The 25559-nt window shown below is 57.6% G+C and overlaps 1 protein-coding gene across 10 annotated transcripts in view; it reads left to right on the plus strand.

Annotated features, from left to right (window-relative positions):
- Window positions 1-7088, plus strand: part of CTTN (cortactin) — a 30373-nt gene extending 23285 nt beyond the window's left edge. For all 10 annotated transcript variants that reach the window (XM_047071068.1, XM_047071067.1, XM_047071066.1 and 7 more), the window contains 5 exons: window positions 461-609; window positions 2970-3059; window positions 4120-4264; window positions 5052-5123; window positions 5897-7088. In XM_047071068.1, coding sequence (XP_046927024.1) covers window positions 461-609; window positions 2970-3059; window positions 4120-4264; window positions 5052-5123; window positions 5897-6033 — 593 coding nt within the window. In that variant the 3' untranslated portion in view covers window positions 6034-7088. The remainder of the gene's footprint in view (window positions 1-460; window positions 610-2969; window positions 3060-4119; window positions 4265-5051; window positions 5124-5896) is intronic.
- Window positions 7089-25559: the final 18471 nt, after the last annotated feature.

The following is a 25559-nucleotide window of genomic DNA, read 5'->3' on the forward strand; positions in this document are numbered from 1 at the left end:
TGGCATTGGCGACGTGTCCGCCACAGGCCAGCCCGCGTGTGCTCAGGCCTCGTCGGTTATTTCAGGCCAGAGAACGTTCCGTGGAGAATCAGATCAGCGTGCGCCTCAGCCGCGCCAGTGGTTTTCCTCGAGACCACAGGGCTTGCGCCTGCGGCCCCTCCCGCCCGTCTCAGGAGGTGGACAGACGTGTTCTCAGGGCTCGAGATTTGCAGCACATGAGTGCTTGCTGTTCTATTGAGGGCACCCTTAGGGAGGAAGTGCTGCCGTTCGGAACATGAAACGCTCCGGGTGCGAGGCCTGCGCTGTCCCGTCGTCCTGCACCGCGTGCAGCCGACAGAGTGGCCCGGAGGCGGGCCGCCGGGGGACGCCTCCACGCCCGGTTGGCTCCCGCGGTGCTCCGGTCCAGGGGAGCCGTCGCTGCTCTGACGCCAGCCGTGCCCCTCTCTCCTCCCCCCTGCAGCAAACAGCAGAACCAGCAACATCAGAGCGAACTTTGAAAACCTGGCGAAGGAGAAGGAGCAGGAGGACAGGCGGAAGGCGGAAGCGGAGAGGGCGCAGAGGATGGCCAGGGAGAGACGGGAGCAGGAAGAGGCCCGGAGGCAGCTGCACGTGAGTCCCGCAGGTCCCGGGAGGACCGGGTTTGAGCCCTGACTGCGGGCTGTGCTCTCGGGAGCCCCGGGGCTTCACCCCACACGTCAGGGAGCCCTTGGCTGCCTGGTGCCGGACGGTCCGCCGTGCTGCCGACCCGCAAGCCTGCCCGCCGCTGAGCCCTGTCCCGATGTGCCCCTGGCCGTGTCTGTCCCGACCCGTCGCCTCTGGACCTCTCCCCCCGGGGAGAGGGCCGAGGGTGCGAAAGGAGCCCCCCGTGAAGCGGCCGCCCTGCTTTCTGCTTCTTGTGTGACCCTTGCGGCTTCCTGTCCCTGGTCTGTTGCTGTCGCCTGTGTTCTGTGTCCCACGTGTCGCCAGAGAAGGTGGGGGCGGGGGGCGGACGCAAGCAGGCGGGCGTGGGCTCGTCCCGTCCTCAGCCTTCTCTGCGTGGACCGGACGTCCGTGGCACGTCACCTACTAGCCAGGCAGCCTGTGCGCCACGGCCCCATGGCCCCCTGTGAACGGGCGCGGAGGAGCTCACCGCCGCTCTCTGGAGGGCTGCTACGCGGAGTCAGAGGGCACGGGAGCGGTGTTTAGTTCCGTGGGCCCTTCCTCCCCAGATTGGTGGTTTGGGTCCCGAGCACCCCCAGCGAGGGGAGACGGGTGGGGGAGAGCATGAACGTGCACCGGGCACCCGAGGCATGAACAAGCCCCGAAAGTTGTAGTGCGCGCAGGGTAACAGCGCGTTGGTGTAATTGCTGCTTTTTTTGTTTATTTTTTTATGTTTATGTCTTTGCTTTGAGAGAGAGACAGAACACGGGTGGGGGAGGGGAAGAGAGCATCCCAAGCGGGTTTGGCCGGAGGGCTGCGCCCCTGACGTCCCGCCTGTGCTGTGGGCGCAGAGCCTGATGCGGGGCTTGAACGCTCGAACCGCGAGATCGTGACCTGAGCCAAAAATCAAGCGTTGGACGCTTAACCGACTGAGCCACCAGGCGCCCGTGTTGCTTTTCTTTCCGCAAGTGATTAACGCCTTCCTCACGTTACGCCTCGAGGCTTTAACCGCCGAGGCCCGTCAGCGCCCGTAAGGTTCAGGGGAGCGGGCGGCTGGAGAAGGGCCGCGTCCGCGGTTCTGCCGCGTTGGCGCCTTTGCTTCGAGCCCCCCCGCCGCCCCTTCTGCCGTGTCGTCCCCGCTTCCGGCCCCTGCCCTGTCGTCTGCTCCTCCCCGTGCGCGACTCCCAGCCCAGCGCCCCTCACCCCGGAGTCCTCTTGGCTATGGGAGGCTCCCGTTGGCGGACGGGCCGGTCTTCGCGAATCCACGCGTGCCGGGCCGTCGGGTCTCGGTAGCTCCCACGAGAAGGGCGTGCGGCCAGGCGCTTTGATGGGCGGAGCCTCGTACGGCGACTCGCACTTGGGTGGCCCGGACACAACCGGCCTTGGGAGCCTCACCCGTGGGTGGTTCCGAGTAGCCTGTGCCCTTGACGGTGCTGCCGCTGCCTGGCGCGTGGCCCCGGGGCGCCGGCCGCCCTCTCTCGGTCTCCGTCTCAGCAGTTTGTTCACGACGGCCCCACCACGCAGGCAGGCAGCCGGCGCTGCCTTCCTGGGGCCGCCACGCCCCACGGTCACGGCCGCGGTTGAGGCAACACGCGTTTATCCTCTCTCAGCTGTGGAGGCTCCAGGGGGCCATCTGCACCCTCGCCTTCGCCCGCTTCTAGAGGCGCCTGCCTTCCCTGGCTCGGGGCCCCTTCCAGCCTCCGCTTCCGGGACCGCGTGTCCTCGTCCGCCTCGCACGTGCCTGCCTCCCTCCGGGAAGGAAGGAGCCCTGTGGTTCCATCGGGCCCCGGGGAGCCCGTGGCCGTCTCTCGTCTCCTGTCGAACCTCTTACACCCTCGGTCCCTCTGGCCGTGTGAGGTCGCCCCCCCACCCCCGCCGGGATCTGGGGGACGTGCCGTCCGCGCCTTCGAGGCGCCCCTATTCTGTTCTCCGCTGTCCACCTTCTGGCCCCAGGGACTCCTGTGTGCGTCCTCTGCGCAGAGCACGCTCACCCCGTTTTCAGGGCCCCAGAAGCGTCCATCATTCCAGCGTGAGCTCAGAGCCGCGACGTCCTTGTCCGAACCCCTAGATCGGGTGTGTGCGGGGCTCTGTGCACGGCTGTGCCCACCCTTTTCTACCCGTGGTGGCGGCAGGAGGGCTGCGCCCCTGACGTCCCGTCTGTGACAATGCCTGACCTTCACGCCCCCTTGTTCTCTCGGTCCCAGGTGCTGGTCTCTGTGCTTAGTCCTCCCCGCACTTGGCTGTAGTGTGCACTCGGCTGTGGCCTTTCCCTGGGAAGTCCTGCTGTGGAGGCGGCCTGGTGACGACCCTTCCTTGTCTCTCGATTACAGGAGCAAGCCCAAGCCCAGAAGCAAACCCCCCCCGCGTCTCCCACCCCTCAGCCGGCTGAGGAGAGGCCGCCCTCAAGCCCCGTCTATGAGGTTGGTGTTTCCATTCAGTTTGCGAACGAGTCTCTGACTCTCCAAAGACGCCCTTCCCCTGTCGAAGCCACCGTGCACGGGGAGGGACCCCCACATATTCCATTTGGTGCCTGACCCGAGACGGTGGCCTGGAGAGTAGCCTTCATGAGCGCTGGGGGGGTGGGGGGCACAGCGCTCAGCCAGTCCGTCGCCTCCCGGTAGATCCCCTGATGCCGTGGATGTGGGTTCTGGTCTTCATGTCACTTACTCTGTGACCCGCTCTCCCTCCTGGACGCCTGTGTCCCGGCACCCACCTGCCACCCTCCCCGTGACCTGGCTTTGCCGGCCGCCCTCCCCGCTCTCCTTCCCTCAGTCCCCCTCGCATACTGTGTTCCCCAGAGACTGTCCTCGGCCCTTACTCCTCAGTCTCGTCGTCGGTGCCTCGTGACCGCCCACCTGTGCCCCAGAACCCGTGTCTCTGAATTACTAGGCTCTCTGCCTCTCGGGGGCACCCCTGGCCCTGGGCCCATGACCACTCCTGGCCGAGCCCTGCATCCCGTCCCCTGCATCCCCGCGGCCACGGCCCCGCTTCCCGTGCCCACCTTCTCACCAGGAGGTCGTCAGAGGCCACTGGGGTGTGAGGGACAGAACGCAGCTCAGCTCAGCTGAGTCTTGAGGGGGTGAGCCGTCTGGGTCGCTCGTGAACCCGGGAGAGCGTCAGACGGCACGTCTGGGTCCCGGGGGGGGGGGGGGGGCAGGGTCACGTGGCCACCGGGGCCCTGTCCAGGCTGCCTCTCCCTCTGCACGGCGGCCGTGCCCCGTGGACTCGTAGGCCCTGCAGCCCTACTTGCGGGCGTGGGGGGCCCGTGATGGGGGGAAGTTACTCGGCAGGAAATGGCACGTGGCCCCTTCACGCTGCTTCGCCGCGACTGGAGTCCGAGTGTTCTTTGAACGTCAGCGGGTGCGAGGCCTCCTCGTTCGCGCGTGCACGTGGCCGATCCCGCTAGGACTGAGACAGAGCTGCGTGTCGGGACTCGTTGCCGGCCACAGCAGATGTCTCCTCGACGCTCCCCTCCCCCAGGACGCGGTTTCGTTCAAGGCTGAGCCGCAGCCCACGTACAGCATGGAGGCCGCCGACTACCGAGAGGCTGGTGGCCAGCAGGGCCTGGCCTACGCCCCGGACGCCGTCTACGAGGCCGCGGAGGCCCCGGGCCACTATCAAGCAGGTATGGGCGCAGGGGCGCCTGCCACGCCCCCCTCTGCCTCTGCTCCTTCGCGAGAACGTCCGTCACCCTGTTGCCTGGCCCCTTCCACCTTCCCCCTGCTTGTGGGGTGTCCACCCCCCTGCCGGGAGGGCACCTGACCTCTCGGGTGTGGTTTCTGGAAGGCCCTGCTGCTCTGGGGCGGCCCGGGGGCCGAGTGGGAAGCAGGGGCCTCTGCTGCTCTCTCTCCAAAGCGGAAGCTGGCGACAGCCGGGCTCCGGGAGGCCGGAGTGTCTTGAGGTCTTCGGGAACAGCTTCCATACACCCCGAAGAGTTTGCAGACGCTTCGGCGGGACGAACACTGCAGTCGGTCTCTTATCTTTAAAGACGAGATTTCGTTCAATACGTTTGGACAGATTTAACCTGAATCCATCAGACAGCACACCTCACGATGGAGTCTTACCTTTTCCCCAAGCTTGACTGGGGGCATTTGGGCAGCGCGGTCCCCCCGCGGCTTGCCAGTCACTTAGCCACGACGTGACCCTTCCTGAAAGTACAGATCTTTAAGCCTTCAAAAACCATTCTCCGAAAGCCGTCACGGTACCCGTCCGGGTCACCGTGCGCGCCTGGTGGTGTCGGCGTTGGGAAGGGGTGGGTTTGTTCCTCAGAAGCCGGAGTCCTTCCTCCTGAATCTTGCCCAGCACCCCCCATGGCCTCTCCCGCCCGGAAGGCCTCGCGGACAAGAAATTAACGGCGGACGGCTCCGTGGTGCTGCCCTTACCCCTCAGCTCTTGTCTTGGTCTATTTTTAGAGGAGAACACCTACGACGAATACGAAAACGACCTTGGGATCACGGCTGTCGCCCTCTACGACTACCAGGCTGGTGAGATGCCCACGTGCCCATTGGCACTCGTTTCCACAGCCACTCCGCTCTTGGGAGTTTGACTCCGAGAGCATTGTTAACAGCGTTTACAAGTTTGGGATGATCTCACAGTCACAAAAATGCCCCCTTTCTCTGCATTTCCGCACCTCCCCGAACCTCCCATCACTCGTGGCCGCAGTGTTGTCCCTGCGCCTAGAGACCCCAGTGTGAATTCCCCAAAACCAAGGATGCTGCCCACACTAAAGGCACGGTCCCCCCTCCAAGTGAGACAGTCGGCACTGAGATGCCAGGATGCCTGCGGACTAGCCATGTTTTCCTGGCCGTCCGGGCACCTCGTGTCCTGTCGGGGCCGCTTCCCTCCGCTCCGCATCACCTCACCGCCTCTCCTCCCGGGCTGACCCCCGGCCGGCCTGAGGCCATGCTCCTGTGAGGGGGCGGCCACGGAGAGTTTCCTGCTCCCCTCCTGTGGTTTACGGACATGCCCACGCACTTGGGTGCCTGGGTGTGGGTTTTGTGAAATTGGGCGTCTGTAATTTGTACGACCTGGTGGGTTTATCCTGGTGCTGTGCCGCGCGGGCTGCCGTCTGGGCTCCCCTGTGCGCCCTGTGAAAGTCCCCTGTGCGGTGGAAGAGTGGGAGGAGCCTGGCGTCCGGAGCCTGGGCACGCGTGCTGTGCTGCCCGGCCCGGGTGCAGAGGTCCAGGTGTCTGCCCGGCGGGGCCTGTGGCGGGAGACCCTGCGGTTCACCGTCCTTTCTCTGCATCCTTTTTCCTAGCGGGTGACGACGAGATCTCCTTCGACCCCGACGACATCATCACCAACATAGAGATGATCGATGACGGCTGGTGGCGGGGGCTCTGTAAGGGCAGGTACGGGCTCTTCCCGGCCAACTACGTGGAGCTGCGGCAGTAGGCCCGCCGGCCCCACGCCACGTGTCACTCCCGCCGTCCGTGGGTTTCCGGGGCCGGGAGGGCCGTGGACGTGCCGCTTTTATATTTAATACTTCTGCTGATGCTTTTGGAAATGTTTATGCCACAGAATTTGCTAATATATTGTAATCACGTTCCTTAGGAGGACTTTGGTCATTGATTTTATGCATTCGAGGTATTTTCTTTCTTTTTCTTTTCCTTTTTTTTTTTTGCCAAATCGTCACATGGAGCCATTTGGGGGACCGTTAGTTCTCCTGAGGGCGTGGTATTGTCCTCGCCCCTCGGCAGCGGCGTTCGGGGCCCCTGACGGACGTGGTCGTGTGGGTGTCAGGTGGGGCTTGCCGTCCCAGGAGGAGGGAGGCCTGACGGGAGGTCAGGACCAAGGGGAGGGTAGAGGGCGGTGGCTGTGTCTCCAGATGGGAGCACCCTGTGCTGGGAGGCCCCCGGGACTCGTTCCCCAGGCCCAGTCCCCCTCCCGCCTCCCTCCCCCGACTGCCGCCACCCGCCAAGCAGTGTCCCCAGTGTGTTACCGGAGGGCCTCCCCTGGCCGCACGCGGCTCTGCGTCTGTTGCGTGAGAAAACGGCCACCACTGCGGGCAGGCAGGTGCCTTCTCTGCCGGAAACTGCCAGAAACGTTCTTCCTGTCGAGGCACCCCTGCGCTTTGTGCCAAAATACCGTGTCAGGACGGTAGGATGGGATTGGCGGACTCGGCTAAGAAGGGGAGCGGAGAGGGCCTTCTCCCGGCCAGGATGTCCCCCGCGGGTGCTGCACGGGGGGCCGCTGCCCTCCTGGGGGCCTGGCGGCCGGGTCAGCGCCTGCCGCGGTCACAGTGGTGTCTTCCCAGGTCTGTGGGGGGCGGTCTCCGGAGTTCGAGACGTCGGCGTCCGTTTCCTGGAGTGCGTTTCTGCATAGTCCTCGCTTTACCACGGTTAGGTTGGGTTTTATATGCAATTATTGTATCTAAGTTTCTGTAGCACACGTCCTAGGTGTGGTTTTTTTTTTTAATTAAATATTCAAAATAAACTTTTTTTGATCCACTTGCTTGCTGATTTTGTTTTGGGATTTAGTCACTTAGGTGCCTCCCTGACCCCTGACCCTGTAATTTCTCAGCCCTAGACCAACTAAGGATCCCCCTTTTAAGAGGCACTTTTTATGAGGGAACTGTATTTATGCTCTGACGTTGTCAAGTTTTTGGACGAGGATTCTAAGCAAAATAGAAAACGTTCCTTTAGAAACCCATTTTTTGAACTATGCTTCCGAAACCCCGAGATGGTTATCGTGCGGCGCAGGCTCCGTTTTCCTTTGGGGTGCAGTAAATCGAGGTCCAAGAGAGCAACACTCGTGAGCAGAGAGGCTGGTGGACGCGAGGCCTGGCTCCTGGGCCTGCCCTGGGCCGACTGCCGGACACGGTAACCTAGAAGCAGCCGGCAAACGCGGGGCGTGTGGAGGCTGGTGTGGACCTGACCGGGTGGACAGCTTCGGTGAGCAGATGTGGGCCGCCCAGCTGAGAGGCGGTCCGCTCCTGGTCACGCGGGTTTGTGCCGTGGAGCCGTCCGCCCTCGCTGTCCGGCGTGGAGGGGCCGCGTGCTGTCCGCAGACCTGGCCCCCCAGAGGCCACGGCCAGAGGCAGGCCTCCCCTGGCGGGCGTCTCGTGTGGCAGGACAGGGCTTTGAGACTTCTGGAAAAGCTGCCCTCGCTGCCCCTGGAAGACCCGGGCGGGGCGGGGGGCAGCACAGATCTCAGACCATCCAGATTCACGCGTTTTTCCTTTTTTCAGGAGCTGGTGTCCCCCACCGCCCCGGGGTAGTGGTAGGGACCTCGCGCGGGAGGATCACAGGGGGGTCTGTTCTTCTGTGTGTGTTTCACTCGGCGTCACGTCCCCCGGGTCCACAGCCACGTTGTGGCAGGCGCCAGGGTGTCCCTCCTTGTCAGGGCCGAGTGACAGCCCAGGGTGGGGCCAGACCTCGTCCATCCGCTCGTCTGCTCACGGACATTGGCCTTGCCTCCGCCTGTTGGCTGCTGTGTTCCTGTTTGCTCACGCACCTGCTCCGTCCGGCTGCCCGGCCCACCCCTGTCCGCCGACGCCCCCTCGGGGATCCCCGGGGGCCGGGACCGGAGCTGCGTCTTACGTGACGCGCCCCCAGGTTCTGCCGCCGCATCTGTCGTGGGAACGTTCTCAGCAGCCGCTCCCGGGACCCCCGTTCTCCTGTCCCCTCTTGGTCCTGATGCGTGATACTCTCTCCTCCGGACTTTTAAATGGCGGGGTGCCCCAGGGCTTTGTCCTCGGACACATTCCTGGCCTGTAGACACCCACGCTTGGGGACGATCCTGCAGACGGGCCTTCCCGTCCAGATGCCGGACCGCCTTCTTGCCGTCCCCGCGCGGCCGGACTCCAAAGCTGACCCTCGACTCCGCAAAGGCAGCTCCGTCCTTCCCTTTCTGACGCCTGCAGCCTTGGAGTCACCCTGACTTCTTCCTTCTCCCCTCTGGCCCATCTGCCACCCAGCTGTCCGCCGTGACGGGGAGGCATGGTCCGCCTTCCTGCTCCCACCCCGTCCAGGTCCCTCCCAGCCGCGGTTCCGACCTCCCCTGCCCTCCGAAGACGTTTCCAACGTGAATTCACCTCCCTCCTGGGACTCTGAACCCCAGAGCAGCTTCTGTTTCCCTGGGAGTCAGGCTGCGGTCCTCACCAAGGGTCCCGAGGCTGACCGCCCCTCCCGCTCTCCCTCCTGATGAGCCAGCACGTCGCTGCCTCAGGGCCTTTGCACTTTGGAGTGTTCCTTCTGCCAGTGCCCCCAGGCTTACTCCCTCCCCCCCAGCCGGTGTTCCCTCAGAGTCTACTTAAAACTGTGGGTCTGCCCAAACCGAGCCCCCACCCCTTTCCCTTCTCTTTATCACAGCGGACAGTACTTACATCGTGTGGTTTGTTTTTGTTTTTTCTTGAGATTATATTTTTAAAAAATCTCTACATCCAGTAGCAGGACTCAAACTCACAACCTCCAGATCAAGAGCCACATGTTCTACCGACGGAACCAGCCAGGTGCCCCTGCGTGATTTTTAAAACCAGTTTATTGAGATACGGTTCACAAATCTCACGAGTCTCCCATCTCAGGCACGTAGGTGGGTGGTTTTCGGCGCGTTCAGGTTTGTGAGCCGCATGTCAGAATCCCCCCGTCTCCCAGAGAGAACCCCTGCGCCCATTGGCGGTCACTCCCCGATCCCCTGCCCCAGGCTCCCAACTCCCCTCCTTTCTGGGTTTGCCCTTCCTGGACATTCCGTGTCCGTGGAATCCGCACCGTCTTTTCTGAATGGGAGCTGTGCCCTGTCTCCCGCCTGGGCCGTGGGCTCCGTGTTGCCGACTCACCGGACCTGTTCCGTTCACCGTGTCAGAGAAACGCCATACGTTGTTAATCCAAAGTGTTTTTTAAGTAGATCTTTCTAGCCCCCAATAAGTCGATTCAGAAGTTGCCTCTGAGTATCGTTGCCAGCGGAGAGGCCGGGTTCCTATAGGCGGGGGTGGAAGGAAGGCGAGGTAGAGGGTCCTGGGAGGCCTGTGTGCACACCGGCCCTTTTTACTACTTATTTTGCTGTACCGGTTGCGAATTGCAAATCCCATAGTATAAAAGCATTAGGAGTTGATGTCCAAAAGCACACAGACAGTGCCACACGGCCCGTCGTGAAAAACGAAACCTGTTCCCCCTCTGTCCTCTCCTTCGTGCCCTGGAGGTGATTCTGTCAGTGACTTGCGGGAAGGAGTCTCTGTATACAAGTGCACGCGTAGAACAAGTGAATTTTTTTATACGCACAGAGGTTCACGTGGTGTTTCGCCGAATGTAACTTGCTCTTCCGTTTTATTTTTATTTTTTAGTTTGTTTATTTTGAGAGAGATCGCCCACGCAGGGGAGGAGGGGCAGAGGGAGGGAGAGAGAGAATCCCAGGCAGGCTCCACGCTGCCAGCGCAGAGCCCAATGCGAGGCTCGAACCCTAGAACCGGAGATCGCGACCTGGGCTGAAGCCGAGAGTCGGAGCGAGCCTCCCAGGCGCCCGTGCAACTTGCTTCTTAAACAATACGTTTTGTCTGGCTTTATTACATCTTTTTGTGTCCCCTGTGCAGAATCTCACTTGGGAACGTGGCGATTAGGCGAGCCCCACAGATGGATGTTTATTTTGCTGTCACAGACGGTGCCTCTCGGTGTCCCGGCATTCCTGGGCGCAGGCGTCCGGAGGGTGAGCGATCGGAGGGGGTGGCTGAGTGCCGGAGAGACCACTGCTTGCCTTTCCCCCACTTCCTAGTCACCCATCTCAGTTGTCTTCAGAAGTGCAGCCCGGTTAAAAGACCGTATTTCCCATCACTTACGCGACGAGGCTACGTGAGTGTTTTGGAAGTGAAACCTGGTTGTGGAGGATTTCTGGGGACGGTCCTTGCAGAGGGGACTGATGGTGGGAGTGTCTTTTGACCTCTCCCCTCTCTCCGTTTCTCCTTTCTGTTGTCTGGAATGTGGGTGTGATGGCTGGAGCTCTGCCAGCTCTCGCGGACTACGAGGCACCTCAACGGTACTTTCTGAGGATAGTGGAACAGAAAGATAGAAAGAGCCTGGGTTCATGATGACACCAAGGAGCTGCCCCGTTGGTTTTGCACGCTTTGGAACCTTTTTTTGTTGGCTTGTGTGTTCTGATGAGGCAGAGAGAGAAACTTTTATTCTGTCTAAACCATTGTCATTTCTGCTGTAAGCGCCAACAGCTTCCCAGCTGATTCGCTGGGTCCGCGAATATGAAATTTCCCTCTGAAAAGGTTTGCATTAGCCTCCACGTGAGAACACGTCTCTTCTTTGGCCGAACTCAAGTGTTGTAACAACGTGAGATCTCTGACAATCTAGTAAGTGAAGATGCATATTCTTGTTACTTGGACTTCATTTTACCCTCAGTGGTCGGTCCCCTTCTTTCCTTCCTTCTCTGTCCTTTTCATCGTCTGTTTGCTCCGTACTCACGAGGGACTCACGACGGGCTCATGGTAAAAATTCAAAACAAGGACTTTCGGTCCTGGAAATACTGGGGACTAGACGTCATGACACCCGTCTTGCCACAAAATACCTAAAGCGTGAGATGAGTTGCAACAAATCTCTTTTACACGTAGAGCTGAGCCTGTAGGAGGGTCGAGGACATCTTCAGGGGCCAAAGCAGAAGAAGCAGCAGGAGCAGAACAGAAGGCTCGCCCTCGAGGTCTGAGTAGCGTGAGGTCATCGGTTACAGCCGTCGGAACCGACAGCCGAGGGGTTTGCGCGCACACGGGGGCGGGAGGTAAGGCTCCCGGCCGAGCAGGGTGCACGCAGCCCTGGGCAGAGGAGCCCAGTGAAACCGGGGCCCTCAGCGGGGAGGCATCTGCCCACTGGCAACGCTGGAGACCGAAGTAACTTGTCTGTCTGGCCCTCAGATCTGGGCTGGGGAAAAGAGGTTGTGTGACGTTTGGTCAGTGCAGCTGAAACGGGCGTCTGGGTGGCGCGGTTGGTTGAGCGTCCGACTGTGGCTCGGGTCACGATCTTGTGGGTTGTGAGTTCGAGCCCCACGTCAGGCTTTGCCCTGACAGCTCGGAGCCTGCTTGGGATTCTCTGTCTCCCTCCCTCTCTGCTCTTCCCCCGCTCACGCTCGGTCTCTCTCTCTCAACAATCAATAAGTATTAAAAAATCCTTTTCGAGAATTAGGGATGCAGGGATAAAGAGACAGTCTCTGCAGGTCCATAGAAAGCGGAGTAGTGATTACGAGGGGCTGGAGGACGGGGGAAGGAGGGAGTGACTGCCAGTGGCTCTCGGGTTTCCTTTTGGGGCGGTGACGTCCCCGCACTCGATGCAGGTGGAGGTCGCACGACATTGTGAATGCGCTACGTGCCGTTGACTTGCACGCTGAAATGGCAAATGGTTTGAAGGGAAGAGGTCATCTGAGTCCTGTCGTTCGTCACCACGATGACAGGCAGACAGTCCTGTTACCGTATGACAAGTAGGGGTGCCGTGGGCAGCCCGGGGAGGGCAGCCGGCCAGAGCCACGGACAGACCGTGGGATGAGGTCAGGCCGGAGCTGAGTGTTGGAGGACAAGTACAGGAAAGCCAGGCCCAGCAGGGCAGCCCGTGTGCGAGAGGACAACACGGGAGCTAGAGACACAGGCAGGGCCGTATCATAAAGGGCTTTATGAGCCAATTAAGAGGATTGGGCTTTATTCTAAGTGCACCCAGGAGTTTTTGCAGACTTTTAAGCCCTGAAGATCCCATCTGTTTTCTGGAAGGATCATTTAGGCATCTTGATGCCCAAGTGATATCCGACTTCTTGGCCCCAGAGTCCTGAAAGACGAAGGTCATAAATAAAACTAAAGTTTTGGAATTAAACCCTGTGTGTTTCAGGGGTTCTTACTACCTCTTGCCGTGTGTCCTTGAAAAAAAAAAAAAGGCCTCATGTTCCATTTACTGCAAACAAAGAAAACAGTAATATTTATGTTTGTAAACAAAACAAAACATTTTTCAGTTGGCAGGAATGTGTGGTTGGAGTGGATGTGCGTTCTTCACTCTGTTCCATTGATCCCTTTGTCTTTCCATCAATACCACAGTCTCGATTATAGCAGCTCTAAAGTAAGTCTTGAAATCGGGTAAACTGATTTCTCTCACGAGTCTTCCTTTCCAAATTGTTTTAGCTATTGTAGTTCTTTTGCTGTCCTGTATAAATTTAGAACCGTCTTGTTGACATCCACAAAAAAATCTTGCTGGGATTTGGGTAGGAATTACGTTAACACTTACATAGCGTCTTCACCAGGTAGAGCCATCCCGTATAGAAACACGGTATTTCCCTCCATTTCTTTACATTTTCTTTCGTCTATTTCACCAGCTTTTTGTAGTTTTCAGGATAGAAGTCTTGCGTGTGTTTGACCAGATCTACATTTACGTTTCATTTATTTTTTCGCAGCCATGAGCTACATTTCCGTTTTCAGTACACACACATCCGTTGGTAGTCTTTGGAAGGGCAGTGGATTTTTGTATATTTATCTTCTATCTTGCAACCTTACTGAGCTCCCTTAGACGTTCTAGACACTTCTGTGGGTTTTTTCACTTTTTTTGTAGATTCTTTAGGATCTTCTGTATAGACAATCACCTGCAAAATGAGACAGTTGTATTTTTTCCCTTTCCAGTCTGTGTGCCTTTTCTTGCCATATCGCCTCAGCTAGAACGTCCAGTGCTGTGCCGAGAGGAGTGACAGCAGACGTCCTTGTTTCCAGCCTTAGGAGGAAAGCACTCAGTCCTTCACCATCAAGTGCAGTGTCACCTGTCAGTTTTTGGTAGATGCTCTTTACCCCTTTGTAACAGAATTGACTAAGTGGGTTTATGGTCCTACCTTCATCCATAAAGTGCAATGGTGAGGTCACAGCCAGCCCCCGAGATGACTCCAGTACTCCTTGCCTCCTTGTATCGTGTCCTTGTGCAGTCCCTGCCTCCCAGAACGGGGCAACCTGCGTAACAATAGGACACTGTGAACGTGGCAGGTGTCACCTCCAGACGGGAGGTCGTAGGAGACACTGCAGGCCCTGCCTTGCTCTCCTAGATCACGGGCTCTCAGAGAAGCCGGCACCCTGTCGTGAGGAAGCTCCGACAGCCCTCGAGGCCAGGGTAGCAAGGGACGGAGGCCTCCTGCCATCAGCCCTGTGAGTGCGTCACCTTGGAAACCAACCGTCCGTGCCCAGAAAATCTCGGTCAGCACCTCAACCAAAGCCTCGCGACAGCTGCTGACCCACGACCGCCCTGCTAATCTGGGTCCTAAGTTCCTGGCCTAGGGAAACAGCGGGAGATTCAATCAGCATCCGTTGCTACTTCAGGCCACTAAACTTGGGGGCAGTTTGTAAGGCGGCAACACGTAACCAGGGAGATGTTTGAGTTTCTCATTTGAATCCAGCAAAAAACGGGCATGGGCTCCCTCGCAGAAGATGTGGCCGTGCCGACGGGTGTCCCCGACACCGTTCGTGAGGGGGCAGCCGTCGGGCCCTTCAAGGACTCAAGAAAGTGGCTCAAACGCCCTTCACCCCCACGGTTTACTTGTAGGGATTTACCCCGGTTGTACTTCGTGTGCGTGGAACAGAGATGACCTCCGTGCCCATCCGCAGGGCCTGCGGGACGGTGCCGAACACCGGTGCCGAGGAGCCGGGCGCCTGGGAGCCGTCGCCAAGATGCGCGTCAGCTGGTAGGCACGCTGTCCTGGGGGCAGCGGCTGGGTCCTTCCCAGGAGCCCGGAGATGCCGTGTCCTACGCTCCATGACTCCAGTCCTGAGTGAGCTCCCGAGCCGTGCTCTCATACACGCGCACTTGGGGGTATTCATGGCAGCCCTGCTCGCTTATTGTTTTCTTTAATTTTGGAATAATTTTATAGAAAAGTTGTGAATTATGATACGAGGAATTCTTATGTACTCCCTGCCGATTTCCCCTAAGATTAACCTCTTATCCAACCGTGGTCCCCTCATTCAAACTGAGAAATTAACGTTGGTACAACACCATTCACTAAATGGCAGCCTTTTTTTGGATTTAAATTTTTCCACGAGTGTCCTTTTTCTGCTCCAAGATCCAACGTAGGGCCCCCACATTACGTTTAAAAAAACATTTTTCTTCTCAAAAAGAAAACCCAAAAGATGTACTGAGACATAATTTGCTTACCGTACAACTCACCTATATAGTGCACAGTTTAACGGCTTTTAGTGTATTCGCAGAGTTACGGGAATATCACCTCTGTCTGATTCCAGAACATTCTTGTCACCCAGAAAGCAACCCCATGCCTGGCAGCAGCCACCCCTCCCCAGCCCCCGCCACCCACTCGTCATCTCCTGTCTGTCTCTGAATCTTCCTGTTCCAGACATCATGTAAATGGGATCATACAACACGTGGTTAATTCGGGGCAGCCTTCTTTCATTCAGCGTGATGTCGAAAAGCATCGTTTTTATAGCAAAAAAAAAAATAATAATGTAAAGATTAATCGACAGATGAAGGGATACATCAATTTTGATATATTCCTATAATGAAGTAGATTCAACTGTGAACATGAATGATTTCGAGCTGCATCTGTCATGTTTGATGAGCCTCAAAAGTGATACTGAAATAAATAAGCCAGCTGCGGGATTCACGATTGCCAATAATTATACTGTCGATGATGATGCTAGCCACCAGTTAACTGGCTGGGGACTCAGTGTCAGGCACTGTTCTCTTGATGAGGATTGCTAACCGATCATGCATGACGTACAGTTTCTGTCAAGTTTTATTTATTTTTATTATTTATTTTTTGGAGAGCGTGCGAATGGGGGGGGGTGGGAGGGGCGGAGAGAGGGAGACACAGAATCGGAAGCAGGCTCCAGGCTCCCAGCTGTCAGCACAGAGCCTGACGCGGGGCTCGAACCCACGAATGTGAGATCATGACCTGAGCCGAAGTCAGACGCTCAGCCGACTGAGCCCCCCAGACACCCGTATAAGGTTTTAAAATGTGCATGGTACTACCACATATCATTTATGGGCACATACGTAACCGATGCGCATGTCGCAACACGCAGAGAGATGATAAACACGGAGTTCAGGGCAGTGGCTACGTCTGGGGTGGAGGGAAGGAGGTGGAATCAGGAGGGACGAAAGGGACGAGCGTCCCTGTAACGTCCGACGTCTCAAGCTGGGTGGTGGACGTGAGTGTTCGCTGCTCCCCGTCGTCTGTTGCAAACCGATCGGTTTCATAATTTTGAAAGGAGCAAGACTAGTACAGAGCAGTGAGTAGAGTGAGCTATATTTGGGTTTTTAAAATGACTCACACGCATATGCTTGCAGATGTATGCACCAGGCCAGGGAAGGATCACAAGGAATCCTTAATAGGCGAGAGCTTTGGGGAGGCACCCTGGGGTTCGGGAAGCCAGCGGGGAAGGGAGACACGCTCTTGCCTGATACTTTCCTGAGTTTCATTCGACACGTATTTTTACCACTTGATTAACAAGAGGATCCCATCTGTCTTTGTTTATGCCCGCTGGCAATGGTATGCCATTTCCCAGGCAAGACCTCGTGTGCCCCCACAAGTTCCTGGGGCCTCAGGGATCGTCAGTCCATATCTCAGATGAGACCACTGAGGAGCCCAGAGGTTGCGGGGTTCACGGACTGGTGGGTGGTGCAGAGGGGGGCCGGGCGGCTGGTTCCCAGGTGAAGTCCCACGCTGAGCAGTGAAACTCGCTGGGTGGGTTTCCTTGGCACAGGACGGAAGTGGCCTCAGGCCCCCGGTGCCCTCCCCCTGGGCATTCAGCTTGGCTCCATGAGCTGTCCTCCGAGGCGTCCACACGCAGACCTCAGTGACCTGCGGGCCACAGCCCCTGGGGGAGTGGGGCACGCACTCAGCCCTACACAGCCACGTGGGACTTGCTGGAGTGGCGGCGACCCCTGACACTGCACAGAGGGTTGGGGCAGGTTTATTTTGCAGGGGTCGCTTTGGAGAAGGGACTTGCAAACTCCAGCAGGCACCAGGGTCACCTGGAAGGCTTGTTAGCCTGCGTGGCTGGGTCCTGCCCCAGAGCTTCTCGTTCTGCGGGTGGGGGAGGGACAGACGTCTGCGTTCCTCCCCATTTATTTATTTATTTAGAGAGCATGAACAGGGGAGGGACAGAGAGAGAGGGGGAGAGAGAATCCCAAGCGGGCTCCACACTGGAGCCTGACCTGGGGCTCGAACCCACGAGCCGCGAGATCATGACCCGGGCTGACACCGAGAGCCAGACGCTTAGCCGGCTGAGCCACCCAGGTGTCCCAAACATTTGCATTTCTAACCTGGTCCCAGGTGACTGACCCCGATGCCGCCGGTCCAGGGACCAGACTTGGGAGACCCACTGCCTTAGAGCCTCCCCTGCTGTGCTTTGTAGACCGACGGAGGCACGGGGGACAACGGTCCGGGCACTGGCAGTTGCAGAAAGCAGATGTACAAGCTGCCCGTGCCACAAAGTCACCTGTGCTCCAGGCTGTCGCCACCCACCTCTCACCCACGCCTGCCGATTGCGGACGGGGGATGCGAGGGGCAGTTTCTCGAACTGCCCGTAAGACCCGCCCAGGAGAGCGTTAACCGCACAGACTCGGGGGCTTCCTCTTGTTAAAAATCAAATAAAATAGAGACCAGACCTGAAGGTCCCGAGCGGATAGGTCCAGTTAACCCACGTAAGCAAGCTTAACCCTGCTCGTCTCACGAACAAGAGAACTTAGGTTGTTCGTTGTCGATGCCTCCGAGAGCCATACGTGGCAAACCTAAGACGTCTTCTCCTCCCCAAATGGTGTAAGATACTCCTGTTTAACCAATTCCCTGCCATCTGGAAACTCCCACCTGGTAACCATTCTTGCTTTATAAGCCATCCTATAATGACACGCCCCTGAGCTTCCTACCACTTTCAAATTTGAGATCTCCCTGGATGAGAACAGTTTGTTTCTCCCTCGATAAAGTATTCATAGGAGTAAAGCTCTCTGAATTTTGACACTTCCTACTGAAACCGGATGCCTGGGAGGAGGCCTGATCATCCGCCTGTTCACGGACGCTCCCCGCCTGCCAGCCGCGGGGAGGGGAGGGGAGCAGTCCACACCAGTCTCCCCAGCAGTGCCTGGCTGGGGGCTCGCTGGAAACGCAGAGTCTCTGTGCCCCAGCCTGTTCCCGGGTCCTGGGCTGTACGTGTAAGCGTGAGCTACAGACCGGGCCCCGAAGAGTTTCAGCCTGCAGAAACAGGACCTCGAAAGTCTCCAGGGAGGAGCCCTCACCCACCGCTGGTGGGAATATAAATGGTGCGGCCTTTGCAGGAAACAGTCCAGCGACTCCTTCAACAGGTTCCACAGAGAGCAACCACATGACCCGGCAACTCCACTCCCAGGATATACGCCCCAAAGAACTGAAAACGGACTGAAACAAATCCTCGCACACGCATGTTCCCAGCAGCACTATTCTCAACAGCCAGAAGGTGGAGACAACCCACACGTCCATCAACCGACAAAGGGAAAAACCGAGTGTGGTCTCCGTCTCCAACGGAACACCCTTGAGCCGTAAAAGGTGCGCTGTCCCACGGATGACCCTTGAAAAAATGCTCCGTGGGAGAAATCGGACCCAGAAGACCACATGTGTGATTCCATTTTCATGAAATGTCCAGAGTAGGCAGATCCACAGAGACCGAGAGATCCCTGGGTGCCTGGGGCCGGGGACAGTGGGTAAAAGGGGGGGGTGACTGCTCACGGGCACAGGGTTTCTCTTCGGCAGGATGGAACCGGCCAGTGCCGACAGCCTTATGGAAGTGTGAATACGTTTAATGCCACCGGATTGTGCACTTTCAGATGCTCAGTGAGGAGAATCCACCCGGACGCTCTTGTGACCCCATACGTCACCTGTCCATACGTCCTCCATTTACCTTCTGCCTTCTTTTAAAATTATTTTTTTTATAACTTTTAAAAAGTTTTTTGTAACGTTTGTTTATTTTTGAGAGTCAGAGAATGAGCGGGGAAGGGGCAGAGAGGGAGGGAGACACAGAATCGGAAGCAGGCTCCAGGCTCCCAGCTGTCAGCACAGAGCCCCACGTGGGGCTCGAACCCACGGACCGTGAGATCATGACCTGAGCCGAAGTCGGACACTTAACCGACTGAGCCACTCAGGCGCCCCTTTTTATAAAATTTGTGTTTATTTATCTTGAGAGAGAGAGTGCACACACATGCACTAGTAGGGGAGGGGCAGAGAGGGGGAAAGACAGAATCCCAAGCAGGCTCTGCACTGGCAGTGGAGAGGCCGATTTGGGGTTGGAACTCACAAACCACAAGATCAGGGCCTGAACTGAAATCACCGACTGAGCCACCCAGGCGCCCCCCCCCCCTTCTGTCTTTTAACACATCCACAACTTTGTTCCTCGCAGCACTGTGTGGAGCCGACTGCCCACTTTCCCAGTGTGCCTTGCTTCTAGGGATGGTTCCAGATACCACTGGCCTATGACATATTGGTAGACATTTCTGGGAATGCACTGGCTTCTCCGTTAAAGGGGAGCGGACACAGCCGCCATGGTCTTCCCCTCTTCTTCCTCGCCTGGAACAGAATGTGACGTGTGGGGTGGCAGCAGCCTTTTGTTGCTGTGAGGCTGAGAAATTGGAGGGAGAGGCTGAATCTCAGGCCTATGTTGAGCTGTCAGATCAAAGCCAGGGACCACCCACCTAGGGTCCTCCCATTCACCCATGTTTCCAGCACACCCTTACTGAGAACGTCTTGTTACAGATGCAGGGCATCCAACAAGACATAAAATTCCTGCTCACGCGGAGCTTACATTTTTGTACGAAGTCCTATGGAAAGAATAAAGCACTTTTTGTTGAAGCCATTGTTAAGTGGAATTTCCATTATTTGCAGCCCCAATCTGCCTTTTATTTATACTGGTCTGCTTCCAGGGATGGGGTGAAGACAGATAGATGCTCGCGGCTTTGTGAGGTCCCTCTAGCCTCGCCCGCTAGAAGCCCTGAGGCTGGACCGCAAGCGTCTTATTTGTGCCCTCACCTGCCGGCGAGCTTTTCCCCGGTGGGCGGGGCGCTTCATCCACGGCCCGCCTCCTGGCCCCCGGGATTGGTCGAAAGCTGCCTCTCCTCCAGCTGGGCCAATCACGATCCCCCCTTTGCCAGTCGGGATTGGTCCTCGCTGGGCACGTGCAGAGCAGTCCCGGTGCCGGCCTTGATTGGCTCACGCGGGGCACGTGACCGACAGGCCCAGGGTCCTCTGCGGCCGAGGCGGGCGGCCGTGGTGTCTCCCGTGGCCCGGCGGAGCTGTGACGGAGACCGCTGTCGGAGCTCGGGATCCGGGGACCGCCTCTCCGGGAGCCACGGGTGAGGCGGGCTCCCCCAGACCCCCCGTCCGGGCCCCTGCGCGCCAGCCGGAGTCCTCGCGGCCGCCGCTGACACCCCGCGTGTGCCGCATGGCAGGCCCGTGGCAGGCGGGGAGCAGGAGGGCTGAGCCCCACTTCCCCGTCGGGCCCCCTCGCTGGGGAGGGACCGCCACCCCCATCCCCACCAGGGCCGGGCTCCCGTTACCGCTTCCGCAGCTTCCCCGAGGCAGGACCTGCGAGGCAGGCAGCCCTAGAGAGAACAGGTGCCCGGTGTCGTGGGGGAGCAGGGGCCACGGATGGTTGCGGCAGGAGCTGCACCTAAACGGGTGGGCCGAGGGCAGGAGGCCCCGGGAACTTTCCAGGACAGGGCGGCTCAGCGCAGGGGCGGGCAGGGCCTTGGAGCCCTAGGGAAGCCTGCCTCCCTTACCGGGACTGGGAGGACCAGACGGGAGCCGCGGGCACTGAGGCCGCAGCTGCGGGGGGAGAGGGGGGGCGTGGGGGGGGTGCTGAGGAGGTGAGGGGTGTCCGGGGAGGGTGGGGGGTGTCTGGAAGGAGAGGCTGCCTCTGTAGGCATTGCTCAGGCAGGGAAACAGCAGTGCCTGCGATGGGGCACGACAGGCTCCTGTGCTGTCGGACGTCTCTTCCGGATTGGGGTGGGTGGGTGGGTGTGGATGTGTCTGCCGGCCAGGTTGGGGCGGGGGGGAACCAGTCAGCTAATTAAGGGGCTACTTTGAGGTAGTAATAACTGCCCTGAGAAGAGAAGACACGGCGATGTGAGTGGGTGATTAAGATGACTTTACTCTGAATCTGATGGTTCAGGAGGCGGTGCAGACACAGGGGAAGAACATTCCAGACGCCAAGAGGAGCAGGCAGATTGGAGCCCCCACCTGTGGCAGCAAGGTGAGCAAGGAGGAGCTTGGGGAGGTGGGCGGGGGTCCGACGGCTCCGGATGACGTGGGCCCGGGCCTCAAGGGCAGGGCTGGGGTCCTCGCGGCTGTGTCCGTGTTGCCGCTAAGCTAGATCCAGCCCTCTCCTTTTGTGGTCCCCCCCCCCCCCCAGCCGTAAAGAGCCGTCACCTTCTCCGCTTCGCGACTGCTGCCAGAAAAAGCTGGCCGCCGGTGCCCGGGGTGGGGGGGGGGGCGGGGAGGTGGGGGCTGGGCTTCCCTGGCAACCCCTGCCAGGGCTAGAGGTTTCAGGCCACGCGGTTCCCCCAGAGCCTTGATGTCTTTATCGGGACCTTTGTAGGCACATTTATAAACTCTTGCTCCAAAACGGAACCTTTATTTTTAGCTTGCCCAGATGGCGGGCTCTGAGACCTGGTGCCTGTGGCTTTCAGTGAAGCTTCAAAGCCGTGTGGGCCTGTGAGACTCACTTTCGAACTCATTCTGCAGCCGTGTGACTGGCTCCTTATCTTCCATTCGCTTCGCCTTTTCTCCTCCGCCACTGAGGGTGACTGTGAAGGGCAAGGAGGGGCTGCGTCCGTTCTACCTGGCGGAAGGAGGCCGAGGGGCGTGGGAGCGAACACACGGGCATCGGGGCTGGGAGCGGTTCGCCGCAAGGCCTCTCTGGTTGCAACAGAGGCGGGCTCTGGTGGATGAAGGCCACGAAGGAACATGCTGGGAGGGTTCTGGGTGGCCCAGAGCCAAGGGAGGAAGCGTTTAGCGGGAGGGCCTGGGAAGGACGGGGCCCAGGGCAGCTGTGCTCCCTTGGTGAGGCCTCACCGTCTTCAGGATGATTTGTCATCGGTAAGAGAGACGATCGTCTTTTCCGTACTTACCTCGTGGATCCTTGAGAGCCTTAAAGCAGATGCCACGTGTAATGAAGCTCTAAGCTGCGGGCCTTTATCAAGTCTTTGGGAAAGGCAGCCTTTGATCCCTAGGTCCTGGCTTCCCTGATCCCAGTCGAGGGCAGCGAGGTAAACAGGTTACTTCTGAATTGGATCTTCTCCCTCTGTCACACCCCTGAGGCGGTTCAGCTGGAAGGAGCCCCCACCTTGCCCAGCCTCCTGGACCCCTGGCCCTGCACAGTTGACTTTGGAGGGGCAGAAAGTGACGGACCCTGACACCAGCAGCTGTTCTCGGGGCGCCTGATGGGGGTTCTCTTTCCTACAGAGGGACTTCGCCATGGAGGTTTTATAGCAAATCCTGGGTGGGCCTTCACCGTGGACCTTGGCAAGACTTGGCTTCCTCATCTGTAAAGTGGGGCTATTTGTTCCTGCCACAGGGCTGTTAGACCCTCAGTGAGGGCAGTGGTCTGGATGGTGCCTGGCACACAGGCACCCGGTAGATGTACTGTTATTTCCAGCTGCCTCTTGCGACCGTGCAGGGAAATTAGCTGATGTCTGTCTTTTGCTGTGGTCACCTCCCTGGCAGTTCAGAGGCTGTGCTCTCCTCCTGCCCTCTGGGCTCTGGGGTTTGCAGAACACATTTAAGTCGCATAAGCCCCTTGGCAAGAAAGACCACGAGTGGGCGGTGGCAGGAAGGCTTGATGGCTAGGGGCACAGGACAGGTGTGCTGCCACCGGAGACAGCCGAGATCAGCTGTCTTCGCGCTCACACCTGCTCACCTGGCCGCCCTGAAGGCCAGCCCGTGGTTTGTCTGATCCCCATCTCCTGTGGGGCCCGGGGCCCGGCTGCCCGTCGGTCTTGCCTGGTGGCCGTGGCTGGTGCTGTGGCGCACCCCTTTGGCTCTGGACACGTGCACGCTTCCAGCAGAGGCAGCGGCAGTGGCATGCGGAACGGGGACCCCTAAGAAACCCTGCCGTGTCTCCCAAACCGCCCCTTTCAGATTGTCAGGTGATCGGCTACATTTGTGGCCTGCAGTGAAGAAGTTTGGATCTCTAGTTGACTTTGGCCTGGTACGCAGCGGCACCGGTGAGAGTCTCGCGAGATAAACAGGCACAGCCCGAGTAGGTCCTTGCTCCCTCCAGACGCGTGTTTGCAGAGAGCCCAGAGATGTGGCGAGGGACGCAGCACGTGGTGTATCCCTGCCTCCGGGCTGGCTGAGCCATCCCCTGCTTGCACCATGGCCCTGTGGGTGGAGCGGTGGGCCCCGACGTGCTCCCTGCACCCCGGACAACTTGTGAGATGACAAGGGCTGCTCACATGACCTTCAGCACGAGGAGTGTGGCGGCGTTGGGCCAGAATTTGTGTATTTCCTGTCATTTTTCTTTTACAAGAAAATCGGACTGTGTGCTGTTGCTTCTTTGACTTGTAAACATTGGAAAGAGTGCTGGGATGGGTGGCCTCCGTCACTAAAAGCAAATATTTTGTTCATTTTTTTACAAACTCTGCAAACAGTCAACACCACTGATTTCGACAAGCCACCGACAAGGGCCGCCAGGGGCCAGGCGGCAGCGGGGGCAGCAGGCGGGGGCCCAGGACTCCTGCCTGCGCGCCCCTCTCGCCCACGGGGCCTCTCAGACACGCTCTGTTTTAAGTGAACAAAAATAGTGGAAGGAAGAGCAGGGAGCACTTTCAATGGAAAATTAACTGATAACACAATCTTATTTCAATTTTCTTTTTATTTTTAAATTTAAACGACTGTGTGTGTGGCACAGTCTTAGGATGAAGGCTCCAGAACCATGTCTAGGTCTTCTCAACATTTCATTTCTCGAATCGTTTTTTACTTTACGTTGTGCATTGATACGGGCTTCTCAGTTCAGAAAACAAGGCACTATAACTATTTTATCAGCTACATTAATACAGTGAAGATAGATTTATCCTTTCATTAAATATACAGCATTTGAATACAATATGGTTTTTATGCAGATCAGGTTCAAAACACCCAAGGCACACACTTGATTTTTTTCCTGTTTTTTTTTTGTTTTTTGTTTTGTTTTCTGTATTTATTTGAAGGCTCATATTAAAGTCTCAGAATTGCTATAAACAGAGAGTTCCAGAGTAGAAGCAATGGACAGTGCTTGTCATCTTAAACACAAAACGGTAAAGACTGTGGAATGGAGAAACATGGTACAGGAACAGGAAAGAAAGAAAATCACTGATACAGTGCGGCTCGGAAACTGAAGTGGTCAGGTCTGCTGGAGTCGGAGGGTCGCATCTGGAAACTCCCCGAGTCCCCCCGGAGCACGGCTGCCCCGGGGCAGCGGGGACTGTGCTCCCCCGGGTGCCGTGGGGCTTCCAACCACCCGGTGTCTACACGCAGAGCTACAGGTGTGGACAGACACTCCAGTGCCCTGCTTGTTAAAACGCCTCAAATAAAGTACGAGGGAAGGAAAAACGCTTCGAATTCCCGCCCCCCCCCCAAGACAAACTGATTACATTAACCTGGAGGAGGTCTGGAAGAAACCACTGGAGGTGATGGGGGTGGTTAAGGTCTGGGAGAAACCACCAGACGGCGAGGCAGGGGGCCTAGGGGAGAGGACACTACGAAAGATCTGAGGCTTAGAATTTTTCGTGAGCACAGAAACATAGTGGCCGCTGTGCAGATGGAGAATGTGCCAAAACAGTAGAAAGTGTCCAAGAACCAGAGACCTCGGGTTTTCACTGACGAGGCCAAAGAAGAGGTTCAGTGTTGAAAACCTACTTCCCTACAGGCAAAGGGATAGCCCGTGTCTCCCCGGCTCAGCTCTTTGCCAAAGGACCCGAATCCTCTCGCCTCGAGGCTTGGGGCCCGCCGGCTTAGCACAACATGGCTGGCTTCGTGGGAACGACAGAGGCCGCCCGGTGCTGTGGCCCCAGAGCCTCGTGGGGGGAAGACCAGCAGGTGGGGGCATCGGGGTCTGTGCTTCAAGGAGAGCTGTGACTCCGGCTCCCCCTCGGCCCCACCCCCACTGCCGTCCCAAACCAGAGAGGACGGCCGGGCCTCGGCCGGGCTCTTAGAGCTCACAGACGGGCACGCCGACACGCACTTGGCTCTGAAGTCAGGCGTGTCTCCGTCTGCGTCACGAGAGCGCTTTAAGGAAGCAGAACCACGGCAGGTGAGCTGCTGGAAGGAAGGTTCTTACTCTTGGACGAAACCTAGTACCTGCTCAGTTGCACGGAGGTAGAGTGGTGGTGTTGTCCTACCTGCGTGAGATTGCAAGCTGGCAACTTGTCCACTCAGACAGCTACACTGTGTGTAATCAGAGCCACAACCTTAGTGCAATCGTATATTTATTTCTCTTACAGTCATTTTGGTTGCCATACAAGAGATCGAAGGATCGGGAGGAAGTGCAGATTACAGGAGCTCGTTTTTTGTTTCGTTTTTTTTTTTTTTTCTTTTTCAAAATAAAGTTTAAAAGGAATAAAAGCACAAAAGTAACAGCAACACAGAGAATGCGAACACAAGTTACACAAACCGTAGTGTGAAACATATTAGTTTCTAAAAAACAACAAAAAAAAATTGGTTAATGGGAAAAAATCCATGTTTGTGGCCCACACACGAAGTCATCGCCAGATCACCTGGGTAATGCTTGCTTGTTCGGTAACCCAGAAAAAAAAAAAAAAATCACCATTTTACTAACTAAAGTACCACAGATAACCCACTTTGTGATATGTAGAGTTCAGCAAATCAACAGTCACATTGAGTCATTTTATATTCTATGAATTAACTTAAAATGTGCACAGACACCCTGGAGAAGGTATCTTGGCAGGTGTACATAATTTACATCTGGAGAAATTTTGGTTTTGTATACACAATGTTACAGAGACGAG

The sequence above is a fragment of the Lynx rufus genome, unplaced genomic scaffold, assembly GCF_022079265.1.
Source record: "Lynx rufus isolate CCGP_SWC_20201006 ecotype Redwood Valley unplaced genomic scaffold, mLynRuf1.p SCAF_9, whole genome shotgun sequence".
Lineage (NCBI taxonomy): Eukaryota > Metazoa > Chordata > Mammalia > Carnivora > Felidae > Lynx > Lynx rufus.